Source organism: Theropithecus gelada, chromosome 6 (genome assembly GCF_003255815.1).
Source record: "Theropithecus gelada isolate Dixy chromosome 6, Tgel_1.0, whole genome shotgun sequence".
Classification (NCBI taxonomy): domain Eukaryota; kingdom Metazoa; phylum Chordata; class Mammalia; order Primates; family Cercopithecidae; genus Theropithecus; species Theropithecus gelada.
Genome location: NC_037673.1, coordinates 62,789,688 through 62,815,474, shown reverse-complemented (window position 1 = coordinate 62,815,474; position 25,787 = coordinate 62,789,688). Strand labels below are relative to the sequence as shown.

Genomic DNA, 25,787 nt, shown 5'->3' with positions numbered 1-25,787 from the left:
CAACTAAAATTAGAAAGAAACAGTAAATGTCACATTGAAAAGTCACTTTCATGTCCAACTTTAAGTTCTACTTTTAAAAAGGAGCATACATTACAGGAGCACAATCTGGCATAATCTCCTATTTCACAAGTTTGTAGCACAAAATAAATAAAGGAAAGAATCCTGCTGATCAATAGAAGGAAAAGTTTAAGCAGATTTAAAACTTCAGAATATAAATTCCCTACATAGGTCTGTTGAGCATGTTCTTCCTGTAAGTTTCTGAAAGAGTCTTTCTGGAATCGAAGCAGTGGGTCTTAATAGTTACGAACTAAGTTATAAGCGTAAGTGAAGAAATCAGTATAAGAATTTGTGCTTATATTATTTTACTGCTCCAATTTCTACTAATCTCTCCATTGTTAGATAGCAAAATTTTTATGTATACTTCTTAATGGTATATTTTCTAAAGATATAACTTGAGGACAGAAAAAACTCTTTACCTATGTTAGAAAAATAATCTGAAATAATAATCAACGTGCATACAATAAACCAAGGACTCGGGTATTCACTTATTCTGAATCTTTCATTTGAAAGAATATTTCATAATTATTAAGGAATATAACACTTTAACCAAAGTAACTTCTTGTTTATTGAGGCTTTACTTACCACTACTTATTAAACAATTATCAAAAGACTAAAATATTTGGCATTAAAACCTTGCAAAACAAAGGAAATGACATATAATATCAGATCCTAGTATTTTTTCTTGGAGGAGGGATCTGCACTCCTCTAAACATGCAGAGTATCTGGCATGTATTCAAAAAGTAAAGCACAGGTGTGTACCACTGTCGTCATTTAATAGGGTTGTCATTGCACAGGATACCTTCTAAGACCTCCAGTGGATGCCTGAAACTTCAGATGATACTAAACCCCATATATATTGTTTTTTCCTATATATATATCTATGATAAGGTTTAATTTATAAATTAGGCACAGTAAGAGATTAACAACAATAAAATAGAATAATTATAGCAGTATACTATAATAAAAGTTATGTGAATGTGGTCTTGATGTCTGAAAAGATCTCACTGTATTGTGCTCACCTATTTGTGGATTGTGGTTGACAGTGAAAAGAAAACCATGTGGAAAGGGGGTGGGGGAGAGTGTCGTAATTATTTAATATTTAATTTGAGGCTCATTAGCAATTACCTATAATGAGTGCTGTTTGCCTGAGTTTAGTCCATTTCAATTTATCACCTCCCAGGATTAGAAATATTGCAAGAAAAGTCAAAGGTAATTTTTAAAAAATAGCCTTTAATAAAAAATACAAAAATATAATATTGTATCTTTGAAACATGATCTGTATATTCAGCAAGTCCTAAGCTCCCTAATGTAAAATAATCTGTTTAATATTGCATTTTTATTTGCAAGTACATTAAAACACATCTTATTTTACTTGACAGTAATATTTATGATGCTGACATCCTCATAGGGCTTATCTGTTTTGGGATTGACTTTGACGTTGGAGATCCTCTGTACAACTTCCATTCCTTTAGTCACTCGTCCAAATACTGTGTGCTTATTATCAAGCCAAGGCTGTGTTGGAGGACAAATGGAAAATCTTGGTAAACCCCAATTTCTTTAAATTATATCCTCCGGTTGAGCAAATTAAAGAGAATTTAAGTGTGGGCTCCCCTTTAGCATATATTTAAAAAGAAGTACAATAATTTCTTAGCAATAAAAATGTAGCAGCTTTTAAAAGTTACTTCCAGTGTATTTAAAAAAAAATAGAAGCATAGTATAATATTTAATTAAATATCTGCATCTTTCAGACCAAAGGGAAATGGAAGATCTTCCCTAAAGGTAAGTTACTTCACATGGCTTACAGAATTGTGGCTAAGAATTTAAAAGGTCTCTGGAGCACTCTTACCTGAACAGTCTATTCAGAAGCAGTTTGAAATAGTTTAAGCAGCACATACTTTGGCATTAGACAGATGGGAGTTCAAATGCTAGCTTGGCTACTTGACCTTTTGGCAAGTTAATCATGTCTGTTTCTTCATCTATTATTGAAAACTGGGGATACCGATACTAGAAGTACTGTGAATACTACGTGAAACTATGTGCCTGGCAGATGGTAGTTATAAATATTTTTCCTTTCTTCATCACTTAGTGCTTAATTCTAAAACAAAAAGTAGGTAATTTTTATAATTTTGTGTTACTGCATAGCAATAGAGCGAGGTTACCTTAAACTGTATTTCATCAAATCTAAAATGTAATTGATTATGAGTTGTATTCTGATTTCAGAGATACTAAAATGTGGGGGAAATTGTCTCAAAATTGTGAATTCATATACTCTAATCCTTGTATTCTGAAGATGAGGAAATAGGCCCACAGAGGTGAAATAATTGATTTTAGGTTACATCATCAAGTAGAGGCAAAGTTGACATTGAAACTCAAGTATCTTGAATTGTAGTCCATTGTATTTCTTACTACAGTGGAAGTTTTGTTTTACCAAGTCTAAACTGATTAGTCACATAATTTTATATTTTCTTCTCAATCATTTTCATATTTGTATTCTGTAGATGATATAAATAATGCAGAAAATACAGAATAATGCAGCTCTTCTACTGAGTTCACTCTCTTACATCATAACCTATCAATCTCTAGTTTATAAACAATGATATTGTACTTACTGTTGGTACTACTGTTATGAAAAACTGGGATCCATTAGTATTTGATCCCGCGTTAGCCATGCTGAGTGTGTATGGTCTGTCATGTCGTAATGTTGAATGAAATTCATCTTCAAATTCTCCTCCCCATATGCTTTCTCCTCCCATACCAGTACCTGTTGGATCTCCTGTCTGAATCATGAAGCCCTTAACAGAAAGTACACAAAAACATTACACTGTCCTTTTCTATATACGTATACTTTGAAGTTTTATTTCTGCCAAGAGTGCTATGTATTCAGTGTAATATTAACTGTCACTATAAAGTGATTTGATTAAACCCTTACACTTAAATTTGGATGATGTACTTCCATTGCTCAACCACCACCTTGATTGAAAGGTCCTCTTCTCATTTATAGACATGTTCTATCTTTCCCAATAACCTAAATAAAGCCAGTTAATACTATAAATTTTAGGATCTGTATGTTATTTTATGGTTTATATAATTGCCCTCCTCTTCTCCCTCTCCCTTTCCTGAAATACTCTGGATTTCCTGGAAAGCCTTTTCACTAATTCCTTTAGGACCCTGAGATCTGACTTTCCATCCTGCCATTTCTGACCTGCCAGAAACCAAGCACTGTATCACTGTCCCATCCACTTTATGGAAAGCTGCTCAACAAAATCCAGGGGCTGAGTTCTCTCTCCTCCTCTGGTATATTACAGGTTCTCACAGATCAGATGGCACTGTGGCTCCTCTATGATTGAAAAATCGTATCTTCTAGATCTAGACCCTATCTAGCCACTACAAACATGTTACCTAGGTTACTGATGTTATCTCAGCATGACCCTTTATTCATTATCTTACCCTTTAGCTGCTGACAAAATATTGCTTCAGTGTTTCTAAACAGGTAATCATGCCACTATTCCTGTTGATTCTAGATGTTGATATTTATGACCATCCACTCCTCCTTTGGCTTCCATAGTATATTTTTCCTGTTCCTTTCCACTAAACTGGTAAGCATGAGAGAAGATTCCTTGCACTTAAATCTCTTGCTATGTAATAATATAGTATTTCTTAAATCACATGAAATTTGTGTAACTTACCTTAATTATACGGTGAAATGTATGCCCATTATAATAACCATTTCTGCTGTGAACACAGAAGTTTTCCACTGTCTTAGGGCACCTATTAAGACATATATTACCAATATGAAACCTATTCAGAGCATCTTAAAACAGTTTTCTTTGCAGTTCTGCTTCCTAATGATGTTCTATGTCTTCTGAATGTTTCAGAAGGACAGTTTTTTTTTTTTTTTTATAACCTCTAATCTCAGGACAAGCATGGAGGGGTATGTAAGTAGTATATTCTTATTGTTTAACTTCGTTATCTTTAGAACATGACTGCTTAACTAATATTTGAGTTTGACAGTACTAAGATTTCAAGGTCATTTAGCAGTTAAAAAAAATACAGCTGGCCAGGTGCGGTGGCTCACGCCTGTAATCCCAGCACTTTGGGAGGCCGAGATGGGCGGATCATGAAGTCAGGAGATCCAGATCATCCTGACTAACACAGTGAAAACCCCATCTCTATTAAAAATACAAAAAATTAGCTGGGCGTGGTGGCGGGCGCCTGTAGTCCCAGCTACTTGGGAGGCTGAGGCAGGAGAATGGCGTGAACCCAGGAAACGGAGCTTGCAGTGAGCCGAGATCGCGCCACTGTACTCCAGCCTGGGCGACAAAGCGAGACTCCATCTCAAAAAAAAAAGAAAAGAAAAGAAAAGAAAAAAAACAATACAGCCACAACACCTTAAAAATATGTTTTTTCTTAAGAGATAGGGTCTCACTATATTGCCTAGGCTGATCTTGACCTTCTGGGCTCAAGAGATCCTCCTGCCTCAGCCTCCTAAAGTGCTGGGATTACAGGCCTGAGTCACTGCACCTGGCCCAACATCTTAAGTTAGTTTACTCCATATAGTATTATAGGTCTGCATGTAGTAGTACAGGTTAAGTTCCTGGGAAAGGTCATTTTCTTACAACGACATATTCTTGGCCAAAACCTTAATCATAGAAATGACATCTAAATTCATTCAACTTTAAATGACAGTCTCACTCAGAGTATGAAGCTTTCTCAATAATATTAACTGATATTATGCAATTATTTCATATGGTCCATTACCATGTAATACTTCTAAGAGCTGGAAATGGATGAACCAAGAGAATCTTGTACCCAAGTACATCAGCAAACAAGGCCGAAGAGCACATGGGTTTTGAGCACTTAAACTGAGTGTCCAAGATTTGAGAACTGCCTAGTTATTTGTTGAGTACCAAGATATGGTACAAAACATTCATATTCAAAATATTAATAACTTTTAAGTAAAAGTGTTGTAAAAGATGTCATTTTTTGGGTCAAGAATGGCCCGAAATACTCTACTGTATTTGACATTGTATGTTAATTTTAAAATCTTTTAAACTGTCCAGAAAACCGTTCACCTTTTTTTCAATTGAAGTCCTTACGGTTTTGGTTGTAATTTGTTTTTGTAGAAACAGAGTCTCACTCTGTTGCCCAGGTTGGAGTGCAGTGGTGTGACCATAGCTAATTGCAGCCTCAAACTCCTGGGCTCAAGACATCTTTTGACCTCAGCCTCTAGCAGAGTCAGGAATATAGGTGCATGCCACCATGCCCAGCTAATAAAAAAAAAAAATTTTTAGGAGACAGGATCTTGCCATATTGCTTGGGCTAGTCTCAAACTGCTGGCCTCCACTGATCTTCCTGTCTCAACCTCCTGAATAGCTGGGATTACAAGTGCGTGCCACTGCACCCAGCTTATAGTTCACTTTTAAAACACAGAGCTATTGAAACTATAAAGAGATAGGTATCTAGCAACTGTTCGTAAGGAAACATAATTATCCTTCTCTTAAGGATTTGCTTTGAGAGGAAAGCAAAGCAATCCATAAAACCTAGAGTTTGTGCTGTTAGAGATGTGCTGTTAACACATTTGTATATCACTTTACAGTTTACACTCAGCACTTTCATAGCCAATATATTTTGTCTTCGTAATGAACCTATGAAGTATATATGTATAAAAATTTTTCATTTTCTACCATAACACTTATCAGAAAGATCAGGAATAGATGTTTTTTATCAAACATTTCTTCAAAATTCCTTAAGTCAAAGTAACGGGAATTTTAAGTTGCATGGTTTCTTCAGATATACACATTTACATTCTTAATTACGTAAGCCAATACAAACAGTTATACATACTCAACAGGAAAAAGTTTGGTGTGAATATCTCCCATGCTGGTGTGGATAATGGCACTATCCGAAACTCGTTTAGGTCCTTCAGCTTGAGTAGCTGCCATGACTTCTTCTTTAGAAGGTTTCTCATTAAAAACATCTCGATCAGAATCTGCACTTTTTGTATCTTCTGGTTCTCGTTTGGTAAACTCGAGGAGGAAAGTAAAAAGTGAGTGAACAAATTAAAGTTTTCATCTGGTAAAAATTTTATGAACAATAGAATTTCTAATTAAGTACTTAAGAAATGTAAGAATTCACATCAGAATCCTTATTTCAGGAATCATTTCCCATCACAGGATGTGTCAGGCAATTAAATTATTTTTACATTGTATAATATGAAAATGATCCACATAACATACTGAACACATTGATTTCAAATGGAATTTAATTTCTTTTGGGTAGAAATTTTCTTGGGCAAACATTTAACAAGAGTAATTGTTTCATTTGTGGTAGCTCTCAACTTATGCCTTCTAGTAAGGCCTAACGTGCCACCTGTTTATTGCTCACTTCATTATTTAGATTGTTTGGATTTGAATTCCAATTCTGCAACTTTGGGGATGTGAATTCATTTCTTCCGTCATTCATATATGATGATAACAGTACCTACCTTGCAATGAAGGTAGTTGTGAAGATTAAACAAATAGATATTAAGTCCTTGGAGAACACTACCTAATACATAGAGGGTACTATATACATATTAACAGTTGTTATTACTACTATGAGCAGGACCTCATGCTAGGTAGAAAAAGGATTCACAAAAATGAATCAGTAATGGATCCTTAATTTTTTTTTCCCGCAGTCCCACCTGACCTATCTAAACCCTGAAGCATAGGAGAAAGAATGAAAATTTTCAGTGAAGTTGTAGACATCTCAGATCCTCGGGGTCTAGGAAGAATTGAGAAAAACCTTTCAGTTGTTCAAACTCTGGACTTCTCAAGGCCTGTTTATTTTACTTTAAGTAGAAATGCTCTCTCCTGAGCAACCTCTATCTGATGTCAACTTAATTATGGGAACGTAAAGCTAGCGCCTCCATCTTGCCTAATGTCATTCCTTGATCTGCTTGGATAGATTCCAAATAAACAACCAAGTTAGGATGCTATCACCTTAACATCCTATTCTCTAGTTTTCAAAAGAATGGCATGTCTGTTGTACTATTTGTTTATATGATTTTTTTTTAAGTTATGATTTAGCTCATATATGGATTTGTAAAATTATACTTTTATTTCATGATGTTGGATCTGAAAAATGGGACACAAAATTCATATATATGCATACCATTTCAGTTTTGCTTAAGAATATGTACTAGTAAGACTCAAAGAAAATTCATAACAATATTAGCTGTATAAAGCTACAGTGAATGACCATTTTGTTTCTCTATTTTTTCAAACTTTATAATGAATATATACATTTTAATCAACATACAAGTAAACTTGGAAAAGAAAAAATACAACAAAGTTTTTTGAATAAAGTGGATGGAAAATTAGTATATATGTTTTTTGTGTATATCAAGAAGTATCTTTTTTTGCCTCTTTTTGTTTAGCAATAGGGTCTTGCTCTGTCACCCAGGCTGAAGTGTAGTGGTGTGATCATAGCTCCCTGCAACCTCGAATTCCTCGGCTCAAGAGATCCTACCACCTCAGCTTCCAGCATAGCTGAGACCACATGTGCACACCACCGTGCCTGGTTAGCTTCTTAAATTTTTTGTAGAGATGAGATCTTGCTATGTAGCCCAGGCAGCTCTTGGTCCTGGGCTCAAGTGATTTGCCTGCTTTGGCCTCCCAAAGTGCTGGATTTACAGGGTAAGTCACCATTCCTGGCCAAGAATTATCTTTTATGGGTAATTTTTACTTCATAACAAAGTTAAATTACAGGTAAAAACGATTAATTTTTTTCTTTCATATACTAATAAATTTTTAGTAACGATTTTGAAAGTTGTAAATTAAATTCTCATCTTAAAAGAATTTACCCATTTAGTTGGAAGGTTTGTTGAGGTAGAGAAACTGCTACTTCATACATTTATCAAATGCTGTTAACCTTAATAGCATTACAACAGTTTACAATATTTTGGAGGAATGAATGAATATATTATAATGTGTTAGTCATTTTCTTAACTTTCTGGATTTAACAGTGAAGAAGACATAGTGCCTGTATTTATGGATTTTATCTTCAGAAGAAGAGCACAGCGTCAGAGACAAAAGAAATAATCGATGTTCACACAAAAAGTGTGACACATCATATGACGGGGAAGCAAAGGAGAAACATAAGCAGGCACACCTAACTCAGACTTAATGTTAAAAAGGGCTTCTAGGCTGGGTACGGTGGCTCACGCCCGTAATTCCAGCACTTACGGAGGCTGAGTCAGGTGGATCACCAGAGGTCAAGAGTTCAAGAACAGCCTGGCCAACATGGTGAAACCCTGTCACTACTGAAAATACAAAAATTAGCTGGGTGTAGTGGCATGCACCTGTAATCCCAGCTACCCAGGAGGCTGAGGCAGGCGAATCGCTGGAACCCAGGAGGCAGAGGCTGCAGTGAGCCAAAGTCACGTCACTGCACTCCAGCCTGGGCAACAGAACAAGATACCATCTCCAAAAGAAAAAAAACAAAAAAAACGGGGGCTTCCAAACTGAGACTTGAAGAATGAGTTAGGAGTTGGAGAGAAGTGTATGGCTGGCAGAATGAATAGCCTGTGCAAAGGCCCAGAGTTTAAAAAGCACACTCAACTACTGTGAATAAGTTCAGTATGGTTGCTGTAGCAAATGAATGAAAAATGAAGAAAGATAAAGCTATAAAAGTGAGGAGGGCCAGCCAGCATAGATAGCTGGGGCACCATTGAAGGGCATTAGGCAGAAAATAAGAGTCACGTTTGGGTTTTAAAAAGTTCTCTGATTGCAATGTGAAGGATAGAATGCAAGGGCAGAGATCTCTATACTTCTGATTTTCCTGCTTGGATGAACAAATAAAATTGTGCTATATGGCGTAGTAGTTTGATTTTAACTATCTCAGTCTTAGTTAACATGCAAAGTATTTTTAGTTCTTCAGAGAAAAAAAAAAATTCCACAGGAATATATAATTCCAAGGCAGCACCATTAAAATAAAAGTCAAAAGGTAAAAAAGGAAATACATTTGAAGGAAGCTGTGCTAATTTGGGGGAGATAAATTTCAAGAGTAAAGGCTAAAAAATAAAACTAAAAAGAAATTTTAAAATCCCACAGTGAAACTATTTTGGATGTAATTATGACTATAACCACTAACTTCCTACCATCTTAAACAACACAAACAGTTGTGGAAGCGAGGTTGAAAAATGTTCAAAACATGATGGAAAACAGTACAGAAATACTTAAAATCAACTCCTAGTTTAAAATTCTACAATATTAATATAAGATTGTATTCTAGTTGTTTAGGAAGTCTGCTGTTAGTGCCAACATTCTCTTCAGTTGAAGGTACAAACAAAGAAAAGTCAAACCAAACTAGAAGGAACATTATGGTCTAATCTCCTAGTACTTATACATACCATATAAAATCTATTCTTTTTGAATGATGTACAGACTATTGTTGGGTCAGCTTGAATATTCTGAAGAACAGGATTTTCAGAAGCTTTCATCTCTATAGTAGTTGCAGCACGATGCTTTTTGGCTATCCCCTGGAACAAAGCCAATTGCATCACTCTAATATTTTCTTGTTTGCCTAAAATCCGCACACACCTAAAAATATAACAATGTTTTTTATACAACAAAATAACCGAAGTTAATTCCAATTACAACAACTTTACAGATAAAAGCTGGGAATCAACTATCTTATCTAAGTACAACATAACTTGTGGAAGTTTTTAAAAAGTGTTTCTCTACCCCCCAAAAGCTATCAATTGAAACTGGTAGGCAGCTATAATTTTCAGGTTAAAAAATAGAAATGAGGCCAGGCATGATGGCTCACACCTGTAATCCCAGCACTTTGGGAGGCCGAGGCAAGCAGATCACTTGAGGTCAGGAGTTTGAGACTAGCCTGGCCAACGTGGTGAAACCCCGTCTCCATTAAAAATACAAGAAATTGGCCAGGCATGGTGTTAGGCACCTGTAATCCCAACTACTAGGGAGGCTGAGACACGAGAATTGCTTGAACTCAGGAAGCAGAGGTTGTAGTAAGCCGAGATCGTGCCACTGCACTCCAGCCTGGGTGACAGAACAAGACTCTGTCTCAATAAAAAATAACAACAACAAAACCAATCAAGGGAATGAAAAGTCACAGACTAGGAGAACAGCTCATAAAGGACTGTTATCCAAAATATATAAAGAACTCTTAAAAAAAAAATCTATACATACAAAGAACTCTTAAAACACATTAAGAACACAACCCAATTACAAAATGTCCCAAGGACCTTCACATATACTTCATCAAAGAGATATACAGATGGTAAATAAGCATATGAAAAGATATTCCACCTCATATGTTGCCAGGGAAATCCATACTAAAACAAGATACCACTACACATCTATTAAAATGGCCCAAATCTGGAACACTGACTACCAAATGGTGGCACAGATGTGGAGTGACAGGAACACTCATTCATTGCTGGTGGGAATGCAAAAGAGTACAGCCACTTCTAAAGGCAGTTTGGCTGTTTCTTACAAAACTAAACATTCCGTTATCATATGATCCAACAATTGTGCTCCTTGATATTTACCAAAAGGAGCTGAAATGACTACACAAACACTTGTATGCAGATGTTTATAGCAGCTTTTACACATATCTGCCAAAACTCGGAAGCAACCAAGATGTCTATAAGTAGGTGAATGGATAAACTGGGTACATCCAGACAATGGAGTATTATTCAGTGCTAAAAAGAAATGAGCTATCAAGCTGTGGAAAGGCATGGAAGAACCTTAAATGCATATTACTGAAAGAAGCCAATCTGGACAGACTATATACTATATGATTCTAGCTATGTCACATTCTGGAAGAGGCAAAACTATGGAGATGGTGAAAAGATCAGTGGTTGAACAGTCAGAGCAGAGGATTTTGAAGGCAGTAAAACTACTCTGTATGATAGTATAATGGTGGATACTTTTATATACATTTCTCCAAACCTATAGAATATACAACACCAAGGGTGAACCCTAATGTAAACTATGGACTCTGGGTGATAATGATGTGTCAACGTAGGTTCATCAATGGTAACAAATGTACCACTCTGGTGGGGGATGTTGATAACGGGGAGGCTATGTATGTGTTCGGGCAGAGGGTACATGGGAAATCTCTGTATCTTCCTCTTAATTTTGCTGTGAACCTAAAACTGTTCAAAAAAGTAAGGTCTATTAAAAATAATCAGTCATTTGTTTATACAGTTTTAACCTATTCTTATTAAAATTCCATGTCTGTTAACTGTTCTGCAAAACTTCAAAGATTTTGTATTGCCAAGAACTACAATATAAATATGTTTATACATGGAAATGTACAGCACATTTTTTTCTCCTTAAAATATTAAGTTCTGTTCATTTACATTCAGTGAGAGTATCTGTAGCTATTCTGTACTAAGACCAAATGGACTGTTTTCACAAAAAAGGCTTACTGTGGTTTCATGCATTTTTAACTTTTGATTTTATGTCTAGCAGGATGTAATGCTGAATTCTGTGGTTAAAATCTTTGGCAACATTTAACATGAACCAGGCTAATTTAAATCAATAAGCAAAAGACAGACAAACTTGTTAAAAAAAACACACAACAACTTGAAACTATGCATATCTTCTTTCCATTTCTTTTACAAACATGAGTGGAAACTTCTACATAAGAATATAAACAACCAACAGACCACAGAAAAATCCAGTCAAAACATTTGGTTAAGTTTAGATATTTGGGGCCATTCCACTTGTCTTGGAACAAACAATACTCCCACTGTTCCCATGATGGAGGAAACGGTCCCCCACAAACACATTTTTATAAAAAATACCTCATATTAAAGCTTACCGGTTTGTCTCTACATTTATAACTTTAATGCCCAGCATTGTTCCATATAGCACGAAGTGTCCAGTTTCATCAAAAACTATATTAATTAATCTTACAGCATCAACCTTCTCCAACTCACGTTCTACAGCCATTCGTCGGCCAAATTCCATGTCTGGTAACTGCTGCCTCATCTGTTGCAGTTCAGTAAACATCTAAGAAATAAACCATTTAGTAACAAAATCTCTATACACCTATATCTGTATCAACCCATCTATCTATATATGCAATGAGAATTTAAATAGAAGCAGAATACATATTAAGAGCCACTAACCGTTTGTACTTCTTAAGAGGGATTCTAAACAGTATGAAATAGACATTAGTAAGTGCAATCACTAAAAAATAGTATTTCAGGCCGTGGTGGCTTATGCCTCTAATCCCAGCACTTTGGGAGGCCAAGGCAGGTGGATCACCTGAGGTCATTTCAAGAACAGCCTGGCCAACATGGTGAAACCCCATCCCTACTAAAAATGTAAAAACTTAGCCGGGCATGGTGATGTGTGCCTGTAATCCCAGCTACTCGGGAGGCTGGAGCAAGAGAATCGCTTGAACCTAGGAGACGGACGCTGCAGTGATCCGAAATCGCGCCACTGCACCCCGGCCTGGGTGACAGAGTGAAACTCCGTCTCAAAAAAAAAAAAAAAAAAAAAATCGTATTTCAAAATGGTAACTGGTTCTTCTAATTTAAAACAAAACCCAGTTGGTTAATATAACTACTGGTTTCTCTACAGAATACATCTGCTGCCTTTTAAAAGTCACAGAGTAGCACTTTCCAATGAAATATAATGCAAGCCATATATGTAATTTTAAAGTGTCTAGTAGTTACATTAAATAAAAGAAACCGATGAATTTCATTTTAATGTTTGATTAAACTCAAAATATCCAGAATATCATCTCAACATTAACAATATAAAAAATTGGGATAGATTACATTCTTTTAAAAAAATATTAAGTCTTTGAAACCTTGTATTTACACTTTCAGCATATCTCAGTTTGGACTAGCCATCTCTCAAGAGCTCAGTAGACACATGGCTAGTAACTATTTATATTGGATAATGCAGCTATAGACTATGAGGTCCTTGTGCAAGGTTATGTGCCTGACATATAACAAGCTCTCAATTTTTGCTGAATGAATTCATCTCACTAATTTATAACAAATTCATGATATTTCAGAAAATGTTTCAAGTTATTTTGACACAGGGCAGTGAGATTACCATTAGGTACATGTGGTTTAGTAGACATGACTATTTCTATGAGTGTCCTTTAGAGTTTGGAAAATTGGTTTACTTTTGATATTACACAAATTTCAAGATAGGCATCACATCTCTAACTGTATGAACATATTATGAACCTTCCAGAAGAAGATAATGATCTTTATATTGTTTTCTACACAATCTGGGCATCAAACAGCAGCATTCAAAAATAGCTCTCCATTGTAGATGAAAATAAGCCAGACTTCTGTCCCATCTAATTCTATCCTTATTTCCTGATTACATCAACCAAAATCTTGTGTTTTCTAGATAAGGTTAGAACAATATACAAAACTCAAAGAATCAAAAAGAGGTACGTGTGTTAGGGTATAAGCACAAGGTCAAGGTCTTACAGAACAGTTAGAAAGCCTAGTTGTTAGGTTTTTTTGTCTCTAGTCTCAAAGACAGAGAGACTGATACATATTACGCTGCTTATTTATGTGCCAGGAATAGCCTAGGATGCTGGACTACACATTTTGTAGGGAAGGGCCAATGATCATTTCTGCTGGAGAGAAGACTCAGTTTTTAAGGCATAAGGTCTGTAAGTGGTCATCTGTCCATATGTAAGTATTCCATAAATGTTATCCAACCTGGTAAGTATCTGATCAGAATCTTTTTAGAGTGTTCTAGACTTCACAGCAGGGCTTATGTGATACGCCAACTGAACAGCCATATACAGTGACCCTGGTTAATAAATACTAAAAGATAACTCACACCATCCCATTCAATTGCTTTTCTGTTAAAGTAGGATTCTGATTGGTTAGAAACTACCCTCCTCCACTACCACCTCCTTGAGACTCCAGTCATTTACTAGTCACTAGCACTGTAAGTAATTTAACTGATCGTTGGCTTTTTTGGCAAGCTCTCATTCTGAATCTCCACTTCTGTCTTAAGTTCTACTACTGACTTCTTGTCACCTCAGGCCAATCATTTAAACAAATGTTGAAGACAACAATGAGCAAATAGAGTGAACTGAGCAGCTCAGAGTATGTGTGTTAAGAAACGTGTGTCCAGAGACTAGATTCTGAATATTCCTTTGCCTAAGGGATCTTGGACGAGCTGCAAGTTAATAGAGTTTTAAAATTTTATTTAAATTGCAAGTTATATTTAGTTATCTGCCACCATTAAAGAAAGTATTACCAATAAATGTTTCTCCTTAAAAGCAGAGTGGAAAGCTCTCTTCTTCCAACAAGAAAATGTGTCATGAGGATAATTTGGCTGGCAAACAGATCTTCACATTTGTCTGGAATTATATTACTTCAGACAGACAGACAGACAACCAACTCATTTATTACCACGTGCTACCAACTCAAAAGGGCCACTAGGAAGAGTTGACAATTTATGAAGAAGTTACAGCAGGGAATCCAATGCAAATTGGTCACTGCCAAGGACAAAAGAATTGACAATGTCATATAGTAAACACTGCAACAAAGGTTCAATCCGGATAGCCTCGGATTCAGAGAACCACTTGATAGCAATAGTTGCAATCACAAAAACCATTGAATTGCATGGATTAAAAACTCTTATTCCACAACTACATGCTGTAACAAATTCTTGTTAGCAGTCTAACAAGTGATGGCTAGAGTCACTCTTTCAAGATATTTGAATAACTCTGTGTGAGGTAATGTTTTTACTGTTGGAGTTAGAATCATGAGCTAAATCATCACACAGGGCTTAGTCTACTGGAGGTGATACACATTAATCAAATAATATGACCATATCAAATGCTCTAAAAGAAAGAGTGAGCTATAGTCACATTAAAAAAAACCTCTGCTGGCTTGGCACAGTGGCTCACGTCTGTAATCCCAGCACTTTGGGAAGCCAAGGCAGGCAGATCACTTGAGGCCAGGAGTTCAAGACCAGCCTGGCTAACATGGTGAAACCCATCTCTACTGAAAAAAAAAAAAAAAATTAGCTGGGCGTGGTGGCACGCGCCTGTAGTCCCAGCTACTTGGGAAGCTAAGACAGAAGAATCGCTTGAACAGAGGGCGGAGGCTGCAATGAGCTGGATCATGCCACTGCACTTGAGTGCGACTCTTATCTCAGAAAATAATTAAGAAAAAGAAAACAAAACAAAAATAACCCAAACTATGCAAGACAGGATGAACAGTCAAAGCCTCCCAGGGGAAGTGAGTCTTCATTTGAAATTTGAAGTACCAGTTCAATAGGTAACGGAGGAATATGAGGAGGGAGGGAGGGCCTCACTCCAAGTGGAGGAAACAACTTATAAAAAGGTCCTGTGGTGGGACGCATGTTCAAGAAATAAAAAGAAGGCCCAAATGGCAGAATAAGAGGCAGGGAGAACAGTGACTTATGGTTTCACATCATGGTAAGCCATGACTCTGGTCTTGATCCCAAGAACTGAAGGAATTAACTGAAAAGTTCTAGGCAAAGGAATGACATAACCAGATATATGCTTTTAAAAGATGGCCCTGGGTGCAGAGTGGATATTAGGAAGAAGCCAGAATAAATACAGGTAGTAGGCCATGCAATAGATCAGGCAAAAGAGCATGAACTATGGTGACAGCTGTGCTGAAAAGAAATTGGTGTATTTATATTTAGAAAGCAAAATTGGCATAGAAGGGTAAAAGAGTTAAGGATAACTCTTAGATTTCTGGTTTGAGCAACTAGATGGATACTGGCACCATTTACGAAGACAGGAAAAGAAAGAGATAGCACCAGGTTTGCTTGTAATAGAAGGCTAGAGAAGTAAATTTAGAAGTAGTCATATGGACAGGAGTGAATAGTGAGAAGGGGTCCTAGAATGAGTTTTGAGGATCTTAAGAGAATAGCTTGCAAACAAAACAAAATTGTAAAAAACAAAATAACCACAAAAATAAGACAAAACTGACTTGGAAAACGCACATCATAAACCCCTAGAGAAGAGAGTTTCAAAGAGCAACACTACAAGATAGAAACAGTTGAATATCTTTAATGTGCTAAGAAAAAAAATAACTGTCTACCTAAATGTCTATGTGTAGAAAAAAGATCTTTCAAGAAAAGGCATAAAATAAAGCATTTTTAGAAAAGTATGGTTAAATTTAAATTACACTTACGCTTAGTGATTCATCAAAGACTCTCATGAGTTTTCCAGTTAAAAACCTGAAAATTCTAACTTTTCTATCAGAACCAATAGTAGCTATTTTCTTCCCATCCGGTGAAAAACATATGCTGGTTGGATAAGCCTTACACTTGGCAAATTCATATAAATCAGTGTCAGTTTTATATTCCCAGTTCACATTTTTGGGGAATTTATATTCATGAGGAGGCCCAGTCCAGTATTCAATCATCCCAGATTTGTCAGAAGACACTACTGCTTTGAAAACTGGGTTTAGCCGTATCTGAGTAAGAGGTGATGTATGGAGTTTGTCAAAAATATGAAGTGGCTGGTTATCTCCTCGGCCATCATAAATGAAAATTTTTCCCGTACTCTTTTCAGAAGCAGCAACTGAAGAAATTGCATCCCCTGGGCAATAGATCCACTCACACTGTCCAGGAAAATAGCTAAAATCGTAAAGAATTGAAAGGGGGGGAAAAAAAAGGTCAGCACAACAAGCAAGAATCCCTCCCTATCCCACTACCAAAATGTCTTGGCCAGTGATTTAGACAGTTTTGGATTCCCTGCTCAAAAGTAGCAGAGACACAGAATGGGGAGGAACAGCTAAGAATAGTTACTTTTTTTTGTCTTTCTGACCTCATCAATATAATGATAATTCTGAGAATCTGTCAAAACACAAGAAGAGAACTGCATATAGCAGCACATTTATTTCTCTTGGGCAGATAAGGAAACTTAATCACATCTGGACCCTAAGACCTTCTGGGACATTGCTTTTTGGATCTCTCTACAACAGTCTATGTATACTTACTTTAAAATAGGTTAGCATGTAATAGTATACTTTATAAATCCTTTCTTGAAATATTTAAAATCAAATATTTTATTATGGCAATACTTCAAATAAAAATACTGTCCTAAAACACTCTCATTACTAACTAAATCTTGATATTAAAACTCTAAGCTTTAAACATTCTACCTGATGAATAAGGCATAAAATAATTCAGACTGATTTAATCAATTGTACTAAAACACTCAAAAATGAATGTTGTTTCCTTCAAGGTAGTGATTCTGGGAAGCGAAACTATTATTCTTTTTTTTTTTTAAACCTTCCAGTATTTCTTTATTATACTTAAAAAATAAAATCTAATTTCTTTATCTTGGGTACAAAGTCCTGCAAGATCTGACTCCTGTCAACCTCACATATTCTTGTCCTCTTGCTTACTCTGCTCGACCCATATTGGCCTTCTTTCTGTTTTTTTAAATTTTTTTTAAAATTTAAGTTGTAGGGTACATGCGTACAACATGCAGGTTTGTTACATATGTATACATGGCAATGACACTATTATTCTAACCATGGTGCTGATGCTCAAAACCTTCTGGACCTCTTCTTTAAGAATTTCTATCAAAGTCTGAAATATACTCTTCCAAGTATTCTCAAAGGGCAAACGTTCAATATTTGTGAATGAAAAGCTTTGAGGAAACAAACCTGGGGAGTAAGACAGATGATCAAGACAGGTAACTATGTTTGTGCCATTCTAACCATAAATAATGAGACTGATTTCCTTCAGTGGCTCATAAAGTCATAAACTGATTTTGAAGGAAATTCTAAGATTTGAAATTATTTGAATTGTGGACATAATTCAGCCCACAGTTGGAATTCCATCAGTTGGAATTTCTAGAGACAGGGTCTTCAGGAGGTAATTAAGGTTAATGAGCTCATCTGATGGGCTTGTGGCCTTACAAGAAGAAAAAAAGATCTCCCTTTCCCTCTTTCCTCTTCCTTCCTTCTTCCTCCAGCCATGTGAGAACATAGGGAGAAGCAAGAAAGACAGCCCTCATCAGAAATCAAACCCTGATGGAACCTTGATCTTGGACTTTCGAGCCTCCAGAACTGTGAGAAAACAGATTTCTGTATTTAAGTCACCTAGTCTATGGTTTTTTTTTTTTTGTTATGGCATCCAAGCAGACTAAGGCAAGTCCCAAAACTTTCTGACACTGTTATGACTTTCAAGCTGACATTTATTTAGATGTGTATAAATTCAATATGTTATCTTAAAAAAGACATGCTTAAAACAAAGTATCAGTCCTAATACTGTACAATCTAACCATAGTTTTAGTATCAATATATTCCAAAGTTTAACATCACCAATAAATAGCTTTAATTCCAAAAATGTAAATAAACCTTATAGGAACTCAATTCTATATTACTGAGATAAGTAAAGCAAGGAAGTTAACCGTAAGTACCAGTAATTAGATATGACGGAGCTCCAGTAATATTACTAAGTAATGTCAATTTGCATATAAGGAATCCTTGTTATGATGCTGTTTAGAAATTTCTGTGATTGATAACAAACCAGAGCAGATGCTTCCAAACATTATAAGGGTTCACTGTATCTAACTTTCCCAAGAAAAACCCAAAGGCACATTTTTTTTTAAAGATCTGGTAATATACTATTTAGAAATAACCTATTAAATGATAAAGTCTGATTTACAAATTACTTCAATAAGTTAAAATATATATACTTTTTAAAAGACTCACCCAAGTTTCAGCATGTTGATCATGTCAAAGTTCACTACATCAAACACCTTCATTGCTTTATCATCACCCACAGAACAGAACAATGCTCCCTCAGAGCTAACTGCAATACTCTCAATAACTCCTATTTCAATAAATGAAATTAAAACATTCTAGTAAATACCAATAAAATAAATGTGCATGATTCAAAGAAAAAATTTTAAAAAATTTAAACTTTAATTAGTACAGTTTAGAAAAGAGCTACAAGAAAATGAGGTGAAATTCTTACCCAGGTGACTACGAAAATGTTTAACAAATTCAATTCCCTCTTCTATTTTTTTCCAGAACTTGACATGTCCATCATGACTGGCAGTAATAATAAAATCTGTTCTGCATATATGAAATGTTAAAAGTTAATTTCTAAAACAGATCTATGAATCACTCAGTATTCCCAAAGCAATCATTCACTAAGAATCTGACTTTTGCATAATGGGTTTTTTAAAAAAAACCTTTCTTTAAGCAGACCACTATATTACAGAACACTGTAAATTTTGAAGCTCCTTTCTGGATATCAAAACAGTTACAGCTGCACTTAGTTTAATCTCAAGAGCTAGGATCAGAATTGAAATAAAATTTGAAATTAAAATAAAAATCTCACTAAGAATCACTATACTTTGGATTCCTTATTGCTAAAATTACCCTATAGACAGTCTTTTCACAAGAAAATAAACTATTTGTCAGTAGCTGATAAGTAAATCTAAACATACTACTTTCACATACAACAAAATTCAACAAAAGTTTGTTTTATATCCTATACAAAGTATTTTGGTTACTTAAGTATCAAAAAGATTTTGTACAGAAGGATCTCTCCTATTAGGTATGTAAAAATAGAAATCATTTATGGAAACCCAGTATATGTCAGGTACTTTGTACATATTACCTTAGTAATTTTACAGCAACTCTATGTATTTTTATCATCATTTTATAAGTAAGAAATAGTTTTAAAATGTTAAATGTACTTGCCTCAGGTCCATATAGCTAGAGTGGCTTTCAATCTACCTAACCAAAAAACGTATATTCTCTGTATTACCGTCCATTGCCGTGGGTTAAAAAAACAAAACAAAAATATTTGAGAAGAGAGCGACAGCAATGCTAGTATCTATATGTTGTTCAACACACTGAGAACTTGAGACTAGAAAAGGTGCTAATATTTGGTCAGAATTATCCTATTTTTCATGAAATATAAATATTTTATTTAGATTTATATATGAAATTAAATTTGTCTTCAAGCCATCAAGAATAGACTGATCTACAAAAGCATAAAGTAATCCATGTACTTCCCATAGTCACTGCTAGTATCATCCAAGCCACCATATCTCATCCAGATTTCTATATCAGCTTCCTAACTTCTCTCCCTGTATCCATTCTTGACCTGTTTGAATCCATTCATCTCACCACAGCCAGGGTGGTCCTTTAATAAAAATAAATCTGATGTTACTCTCCTGCTCACAGGTTCAAAACCCGTACAAGAAATAAAGTCTTCTAGGATTTAACCCTTGCCTTTTAAATAGCAGCCTAATATGCTATTTAACCTCTCTAAACTTCAGTTTCCTCATCTCTAAAATGAAGAGCATGTACTAACTCACAAGATTATTCTTATGATAAATAAAAAAATTTATGAAAAAGCCTTAACTTGACAGATAAAAAAAGAAAAAGCCTTAGCACAGTACCTGGGACATATTATGAGCTCAACAAATGGTATAATATTACTACAGTTTGAGTATCCCTTATCCAAAATGCATCAGACCAGAATTGTTTTGGAGTTTCAATTTTTCAGATTTTAGAATATTTACATTATACTTGCTGGTTGAACATCCCTAATCAGAAAATCTCAAACGCTCCAAAGAGCATTTCCTTTGAGCATCATGTCAGCACTCAAAAAGTATTGGATTTTGGAGCATTTTAGATTTTGGGTGCTCAACCTGTACTATTATTATCCTTTTTCCAAGATCCTACTCATCTGTTTTGAAGGTCCTTTGCTATTCTTAGGGTATCTTAGCCCACATTTTCTCCACTAGTACCAAAGAGGCCAGGTACCAATTATTCGTATCTTAACTAATGTACCCTCTTCTTCAGGGAAGCTCAGACACTACCTGGTTCATTCCCCTCTTGGCATTTATCTCCAAAGACATACATATAAACTAAGGAGTTCTGTCTTAGAGAATTCATTATTTGTATGATATAGGAAAGAACATGTAGGACTTTATTTCAGAACTAATGAAATTAAACAAAAATCTATAAAATTTTAAAATTACCTCTATAAATCTACCTCAAAATTGAAGCTTTTTTTTTTTTTTTTTTTTAAATAAACTTCTCAGAACAAAGTAAAAAAATGTGATAGACTTACTTGGTGCATACCACATGGGTGATAACATCTCTATGCATGTAACTGCGCTCATACATGGATGCACTGGGGAGATTATCAAGATAGACTCTTTCAAACTCTAAGACTGAAGAAAAAAAAGTAAAGTATAAAATATATTTTTAACAAATAAACCAAATACTATCTTGTATTTTATTTAAAATTGTCTACACTCTACTTAGTATTTTCTCCTAGATTTTAATTTTTCTCAATTCACAATTAAAAAATCCAGTATTTTATGTCAGTTTTAACGTCTATTATTTCAGAGCACTGAAGAGCACCATGATTTAGTGAGTTACAAGAGGTTCCCAGGTATTATATACATGCTAACTGTCCCCAGGACTTAAGAAATGAGTGGTTCTGGCTTAATGTGAATGTTCTATTAAAAAGAAAAGGACGGGCGCAGTGGCTCACGCCTGTAATCCCAGCACTTTGGGAGGCCGAGACGGGCGGATCATGAGGTCAGGAGATCGAGACCATCCTGGCCAACGCGGTGAAACCCCGTCGCTACTAAAAATACAAAAAAAAAAAAAAAATTAGCCAGGCATGGTGGCGGGCGCCTATAGTCCCAGCTACATGGGAGGCTGAGGCAGGAGAATGGTGTCAACCCAGGGGGCGGAGCTTGCAGTGAGCTGAGATCCTGCCCCTGCACTCCAGCCTGGGCGACAGAGCGAGACTCTCAAAAAAAAAAAAAAAGAAAAGAGAAAAAAAACTTAAAAAGTTTCATGAAAATATCACAACCATCTTCCTGACATTGCAGATATAATTTAGTGCTAACTTAAAAGAGTCCAGTGGCCATCTGTAATTTGTCTCAGTTAATATTTAAAGCACTGATTCTCTTTGAAGTTACTGACACTGTGTTTGAAACATTTAAACATGGTACAATTCTTAGATATTTACGCCTGAGAACATCCTAGGGGGTATCCAGTTGAATGTATCTCAAATTTTTTCCAAGGGCAAAACCTGGAAAAAATCCACCTGAAAGAGTAGTAATCTGAGGAATGTCAGGAAATACTGATTTACTATATGAGGTATGAACAATTTTACTAGCAAAAAAAAAAAAAAGAAAGGAAGGGACGGAGGGAATGAGGGAGGGAAGGAAGGAAGGAAAGAAGAAGGGAGGGAAAGAAAGAGGAAGGGAGGGAGGGAGAGAGGGAGGAAGAAAAGGAAGGGAAGGAAGCAGAGAAGGAGGGTAGGGGAGGGGAGAATTATATGTATCCCAAATAAAATAACCCAACGATGGCCAAACGTGTCTAAAAGTTGCTAAATTAAACATGATGAGCTGTTTCAGGCTTGTGTCTGATAAACTACTTTTCCCTTCATTTTTGGGAACAGAACCCCCATTTATATATGGGCATACTGATGTCCAGCTATAACATGACCTTTCTCACTTTCCCCTGGAGTGAGGTTTAACCATATGCTAATGAGTAAAGTGGAAATGTTTTGTCACAGGAAGTCTTGAAAAAATGTGCCCTTCTTGCTTTCCTCAATCCTATACCTTGGAACTGCGATATGACTGCTGTAATCTTAATCATTCAGAGAAATAAAGATGAGGGCTGTACCTTCGTTATGTTAGGGCAGAAAGCTGGGGAGAGCCTAGGAACTTCTGGAGCCTCCACACCAATCCTGGACTGCCTGTCTTGGTACTTCTACACATAAAAGAAGTAAAGCACTATCTCTTCAACATCATTGTTATTTTGGGTTTTTCTGTAATATGTAGATAAAGTTAATCCTATCTGATTCAGATTCCTTTTTCTGTGTGATAGTTCATTTGTGGACAAATACTTATTAAGAACAAAATGTGTTCTAAGTCACATGGGCATAAAGAAGAGTAAAACACAGTTCCTGTCCTGAAGAGGCAGTTTAAAGTTCAGTGTCATATAATCATGTCTTTCTGAAAATATATACAACAGTCCAAAGTCCAAAGAACATGTTAAAGGGGGTGACTCCATTTCTAGAAAGCTGAAATTGTTAAACACTTGTCCATTTAGACAAAATTTTAAATATTTTTGTCACATTCCATGTATGTTTTTTAGTTTCCATTTTTTTCTTCAAACTGAATACACTATTGGCAGTCTTTTTTTTTTTTGAGACGGAGTCTTGCTCTCTTGCCCATGCTGAAGTACAGTGGAGCAATCTCGGCTCACTGCAACCTCTGCCTCCCGGGTTCAAGCGATTCTCCTGCCTCAGCCTCCTGAATAGCTGGGATTATAGGCGTGCGCCACCACGCCCAGCTAATTTTTTTGTATTTTTAGAAGAGACGGGGTTTCACCATGTTGGTCAGGCTGGTCTCGAACTCCTGACCTGATGATCTGCCCGCCTCAGCCTCCCAAAGTGCTAGGACTACAGGCGTCAGCCACCGCACCCGGCCAACTATCGGCTGTCTTAAAACAATAAACAACTGATTAAAGATTTTCACACCTACTAATTTATATGTCTCAGTTATATTAAGTTTATAAGTCACTTGTCTGGTAACACTAATATCAGCATTTCGATATTTCTGGATTTTTACACTTCTCCTTACTCGTTTAATTAAAGGAGAACTTGCAAAAATATTCATATGCAACAAAATAGTTAAAGACCAGCATAAACGCTTTAATATTCATTCATTAAATAAATACTTAGGCAAAACACTGTACACCAAGCAATGAACAAAAAAGGCGGGATCCTGGTTACTTGCTTACAGTCCTAGTAGTGTAGAGAAACATTCATCAATCACATGAATAAATATGTAAGTAGAAAATGCGGCAAGTGCCATAAATGAAATGGTTAGCATGGAAACATTTAATAAGAGGACCAGGAAGTAAAAATGATAATGCACTGTAAGGGTGTTGATATACAAGGTTCAAAAAAACAGCTTCTTCAAAATTTGTATACATAAAATTTGAAGGCTACCTATAAATTCAGTGTTGATAGATAACTACCTCAGAATTATGATCAAAGTACTTTAGAAATCCAGTCCAGATTGGAGAAGTCACAGGCTTCCCAGAGAAGATGATAGCTAAGTGCTAAAGGTTGACCAAAAGTCAGTTCAGTGGAAGGGGTGAGGGAAATTATTCCCGGTAGAGACACCATATCTGGGTAGGAATCCAGAGGAAAAAGAGTACATGACCCATTCTCGAGTGATTTTAGAATGGCTGGAGTACAAAGTAAGGGGTTGGAAGAGGAGGATAATGGAAGACGCACTAAGAAGGTAAGGAGAGATCACATCATAAAGGGCTTTATATACCATGTGAGGGAGTTTGGGCTTTAATGAAAATAATGAGCCGGGCGCCGGTGGCCCACGCCTGTAATCCCAGCACTTCGAGAGGCCGAGGAGAGCAGATCAAGAGGTCAAGAGATCAAGACCGTCCTGGCCAGCATGGTGAAAACCCGTCTCTACTAAAAATACAAAAATTAGCTGGGGCGTAGGGGCGTGCGACTGTCGTCCCAGCTACTCAGGAGGCAGGAGAATCGCTTGAACCCGGGAGGCGGAGGTTGCGGTGAGCCGAGATAGCGTCACTGCACTCCAGCCTGGGCGACACAAAGAGACTCCACCTCAAAAAACAAAAAAAAAAAAAGGAGAAAATAATGAGAAATCATTGAAGAGTTTTAAGGGAAAGTGCTAAAGTATGATTTGAGCTTACACCACATTTAAAATGTCCTAAATACTTAAGGAAAACATTTCACAGAAAAACAAGACAAGAAAACAACAAAGAAAACTTAATCTACTCCTTTTCCTACCCTTTTATTTGATAATAATTTGTGATTATTCCTCGTTAGTGACAAAATGCTTCAGCCCATCGTACCAAGAGTATGATTTCAAAACCACAGACTTCGGGTTTTGGATGAAAACAAATCTGTGATCTAGGAAGCTTACGTGACTTTCCCTAGATACGAAAATTTATTAGTGGAAGTGTCAGAGTTGAAATTATCTTTACCTACCATGATTCGAAACAAGCACCGCCTTCCTCTCGCGCCCCAACATTAACGCATTAACACCACGCCTGAACTAAAGCTTTAAAGAGAACTAGTACCCTTTTCCATATCTAAATAAGAGTTCAAAATTCCAACTTCATGTGGCTGCTGTGGGGAGTAAATGAGAGAAGCCAAACACGTAAATATAGGAAAATGTTAGTTTTAGCATCTATCATAACAAATCAACACGTTGTACTACGCTTAAATCACTATTTCGTTAAGACATGCAAGTATGGAGTGGCTAGAAGTGAGAGGACGGCCCTCTGTTCTGAGGGCACAAAACTCCACACACCATCCCTCTTCGGATCTGGCTTGAACTCAACCCTCCCACTCGGCGAATGCAGCACTCCAATTCGTCCGGTACTATGTCTGCAGCTACCTTTCCTCTTCTTGGCCAGTGTTGCCTCCACAGGTAAAGGCCCAACCCAGCGCTCTTCGTTCTCCTCATCGTTCTCCTGGGACACCGCCACTGCTACTGCCAGCTCTCTTTCGCTGAGTTCTGTTTTTTCCGATTCCTCCGGGTCCCGACGCCTTCTCCGTCTCTGCTGAAAATCGCTACCACTTTCCGCCGCCATGTTGTTCGCGTCGCCAGAAAAAGCGCGACACACAACACGGCAACCAATCCCAAAGCAGCGGCGCAGTCTTCTGTTAGCG

General features: G+C 36.4%; 1 protein-coding gene across 4 annotated transcripts; it reads right to left on the bottom strand.

Annotated features, from left to right (window-relative positions):
* Positions 1-1,270: 1,270 nt before the first annotated feature.
* Positions 1,271-25,780, bottom strand: PPWD1 (peptidylprolyl isomerase domain and WD repeat containing 1). Of its 4 annotated transcripts, XM_025388623.1 has the most exons (12): positions 25,513-25,720; positions 25,193-25,241; positions 21,162-21,264; positions 19,044-19,144; positions 18,779-18,899; positions 16,241-16,688; positions 11,899-12,089; positions 9,452-9,641; positions 5,905-6,086; positions 3,747-3,828; positions 2,670-2,852; positions 1,271-1,572 (listed from the first exon to the last, which is right to left on the bottom strand). In XM_025388623.1, the coding sequence occupies exons 1-12, from the start codon at positions 25,579-25,581 to the stop codon at positions 1,429-1,431; spliced, it is 1,863 nt and encodes a 620-aa protein (XP_025244408.1). In that variant the 5' UTR covers positions 25,582-25,720; the 3' UTR covers positions 1,271-1,428. The 4 variants fall into 4 exon arrangements, with proteins under 4 accessions (XP_025244408.1, XP_025244409.1, XP_025244407.1 ...); XM_025388624.1 differs by lacking the exon at positions 25,193-25,241 and having other exon boundaries at positions 18,779-18,801; positions 19,119-19,144; positions 25,513-25,780; XM_025388622.1 differs by lacking the exon at positions 25,193-25,241 and having other exon boundaries at positions 25,513-25,776.
* Positions 25,781-25,787: the final 7 nt, after the last annotated feature.

Excerpts from the sequence above, each read along its gene's own strand:
- PPWD1 (XM_025388622.1), bottom strand. The coding sequence starts at position 25,708 with ATGGCGGCGGAAAGTGGTAGCGATTTTCAGCAGAGACGGAGAAGGCGT. Across the intron at positions 19,145-21,161 it reads ACCCATGTGGTATGCACCAA|AACAGATTTTATTATTACTG; the intron begins GTAAGTCTATCA and ends TCATATATGCAG. Across the intron at positions 6,087-9,451 it reads AAAAGAATAGATTTTATATG|TTTACCAAACGAGAACCAGA; the intron begins GTATGTATAAGT and ends TTCCTCCTCGAG.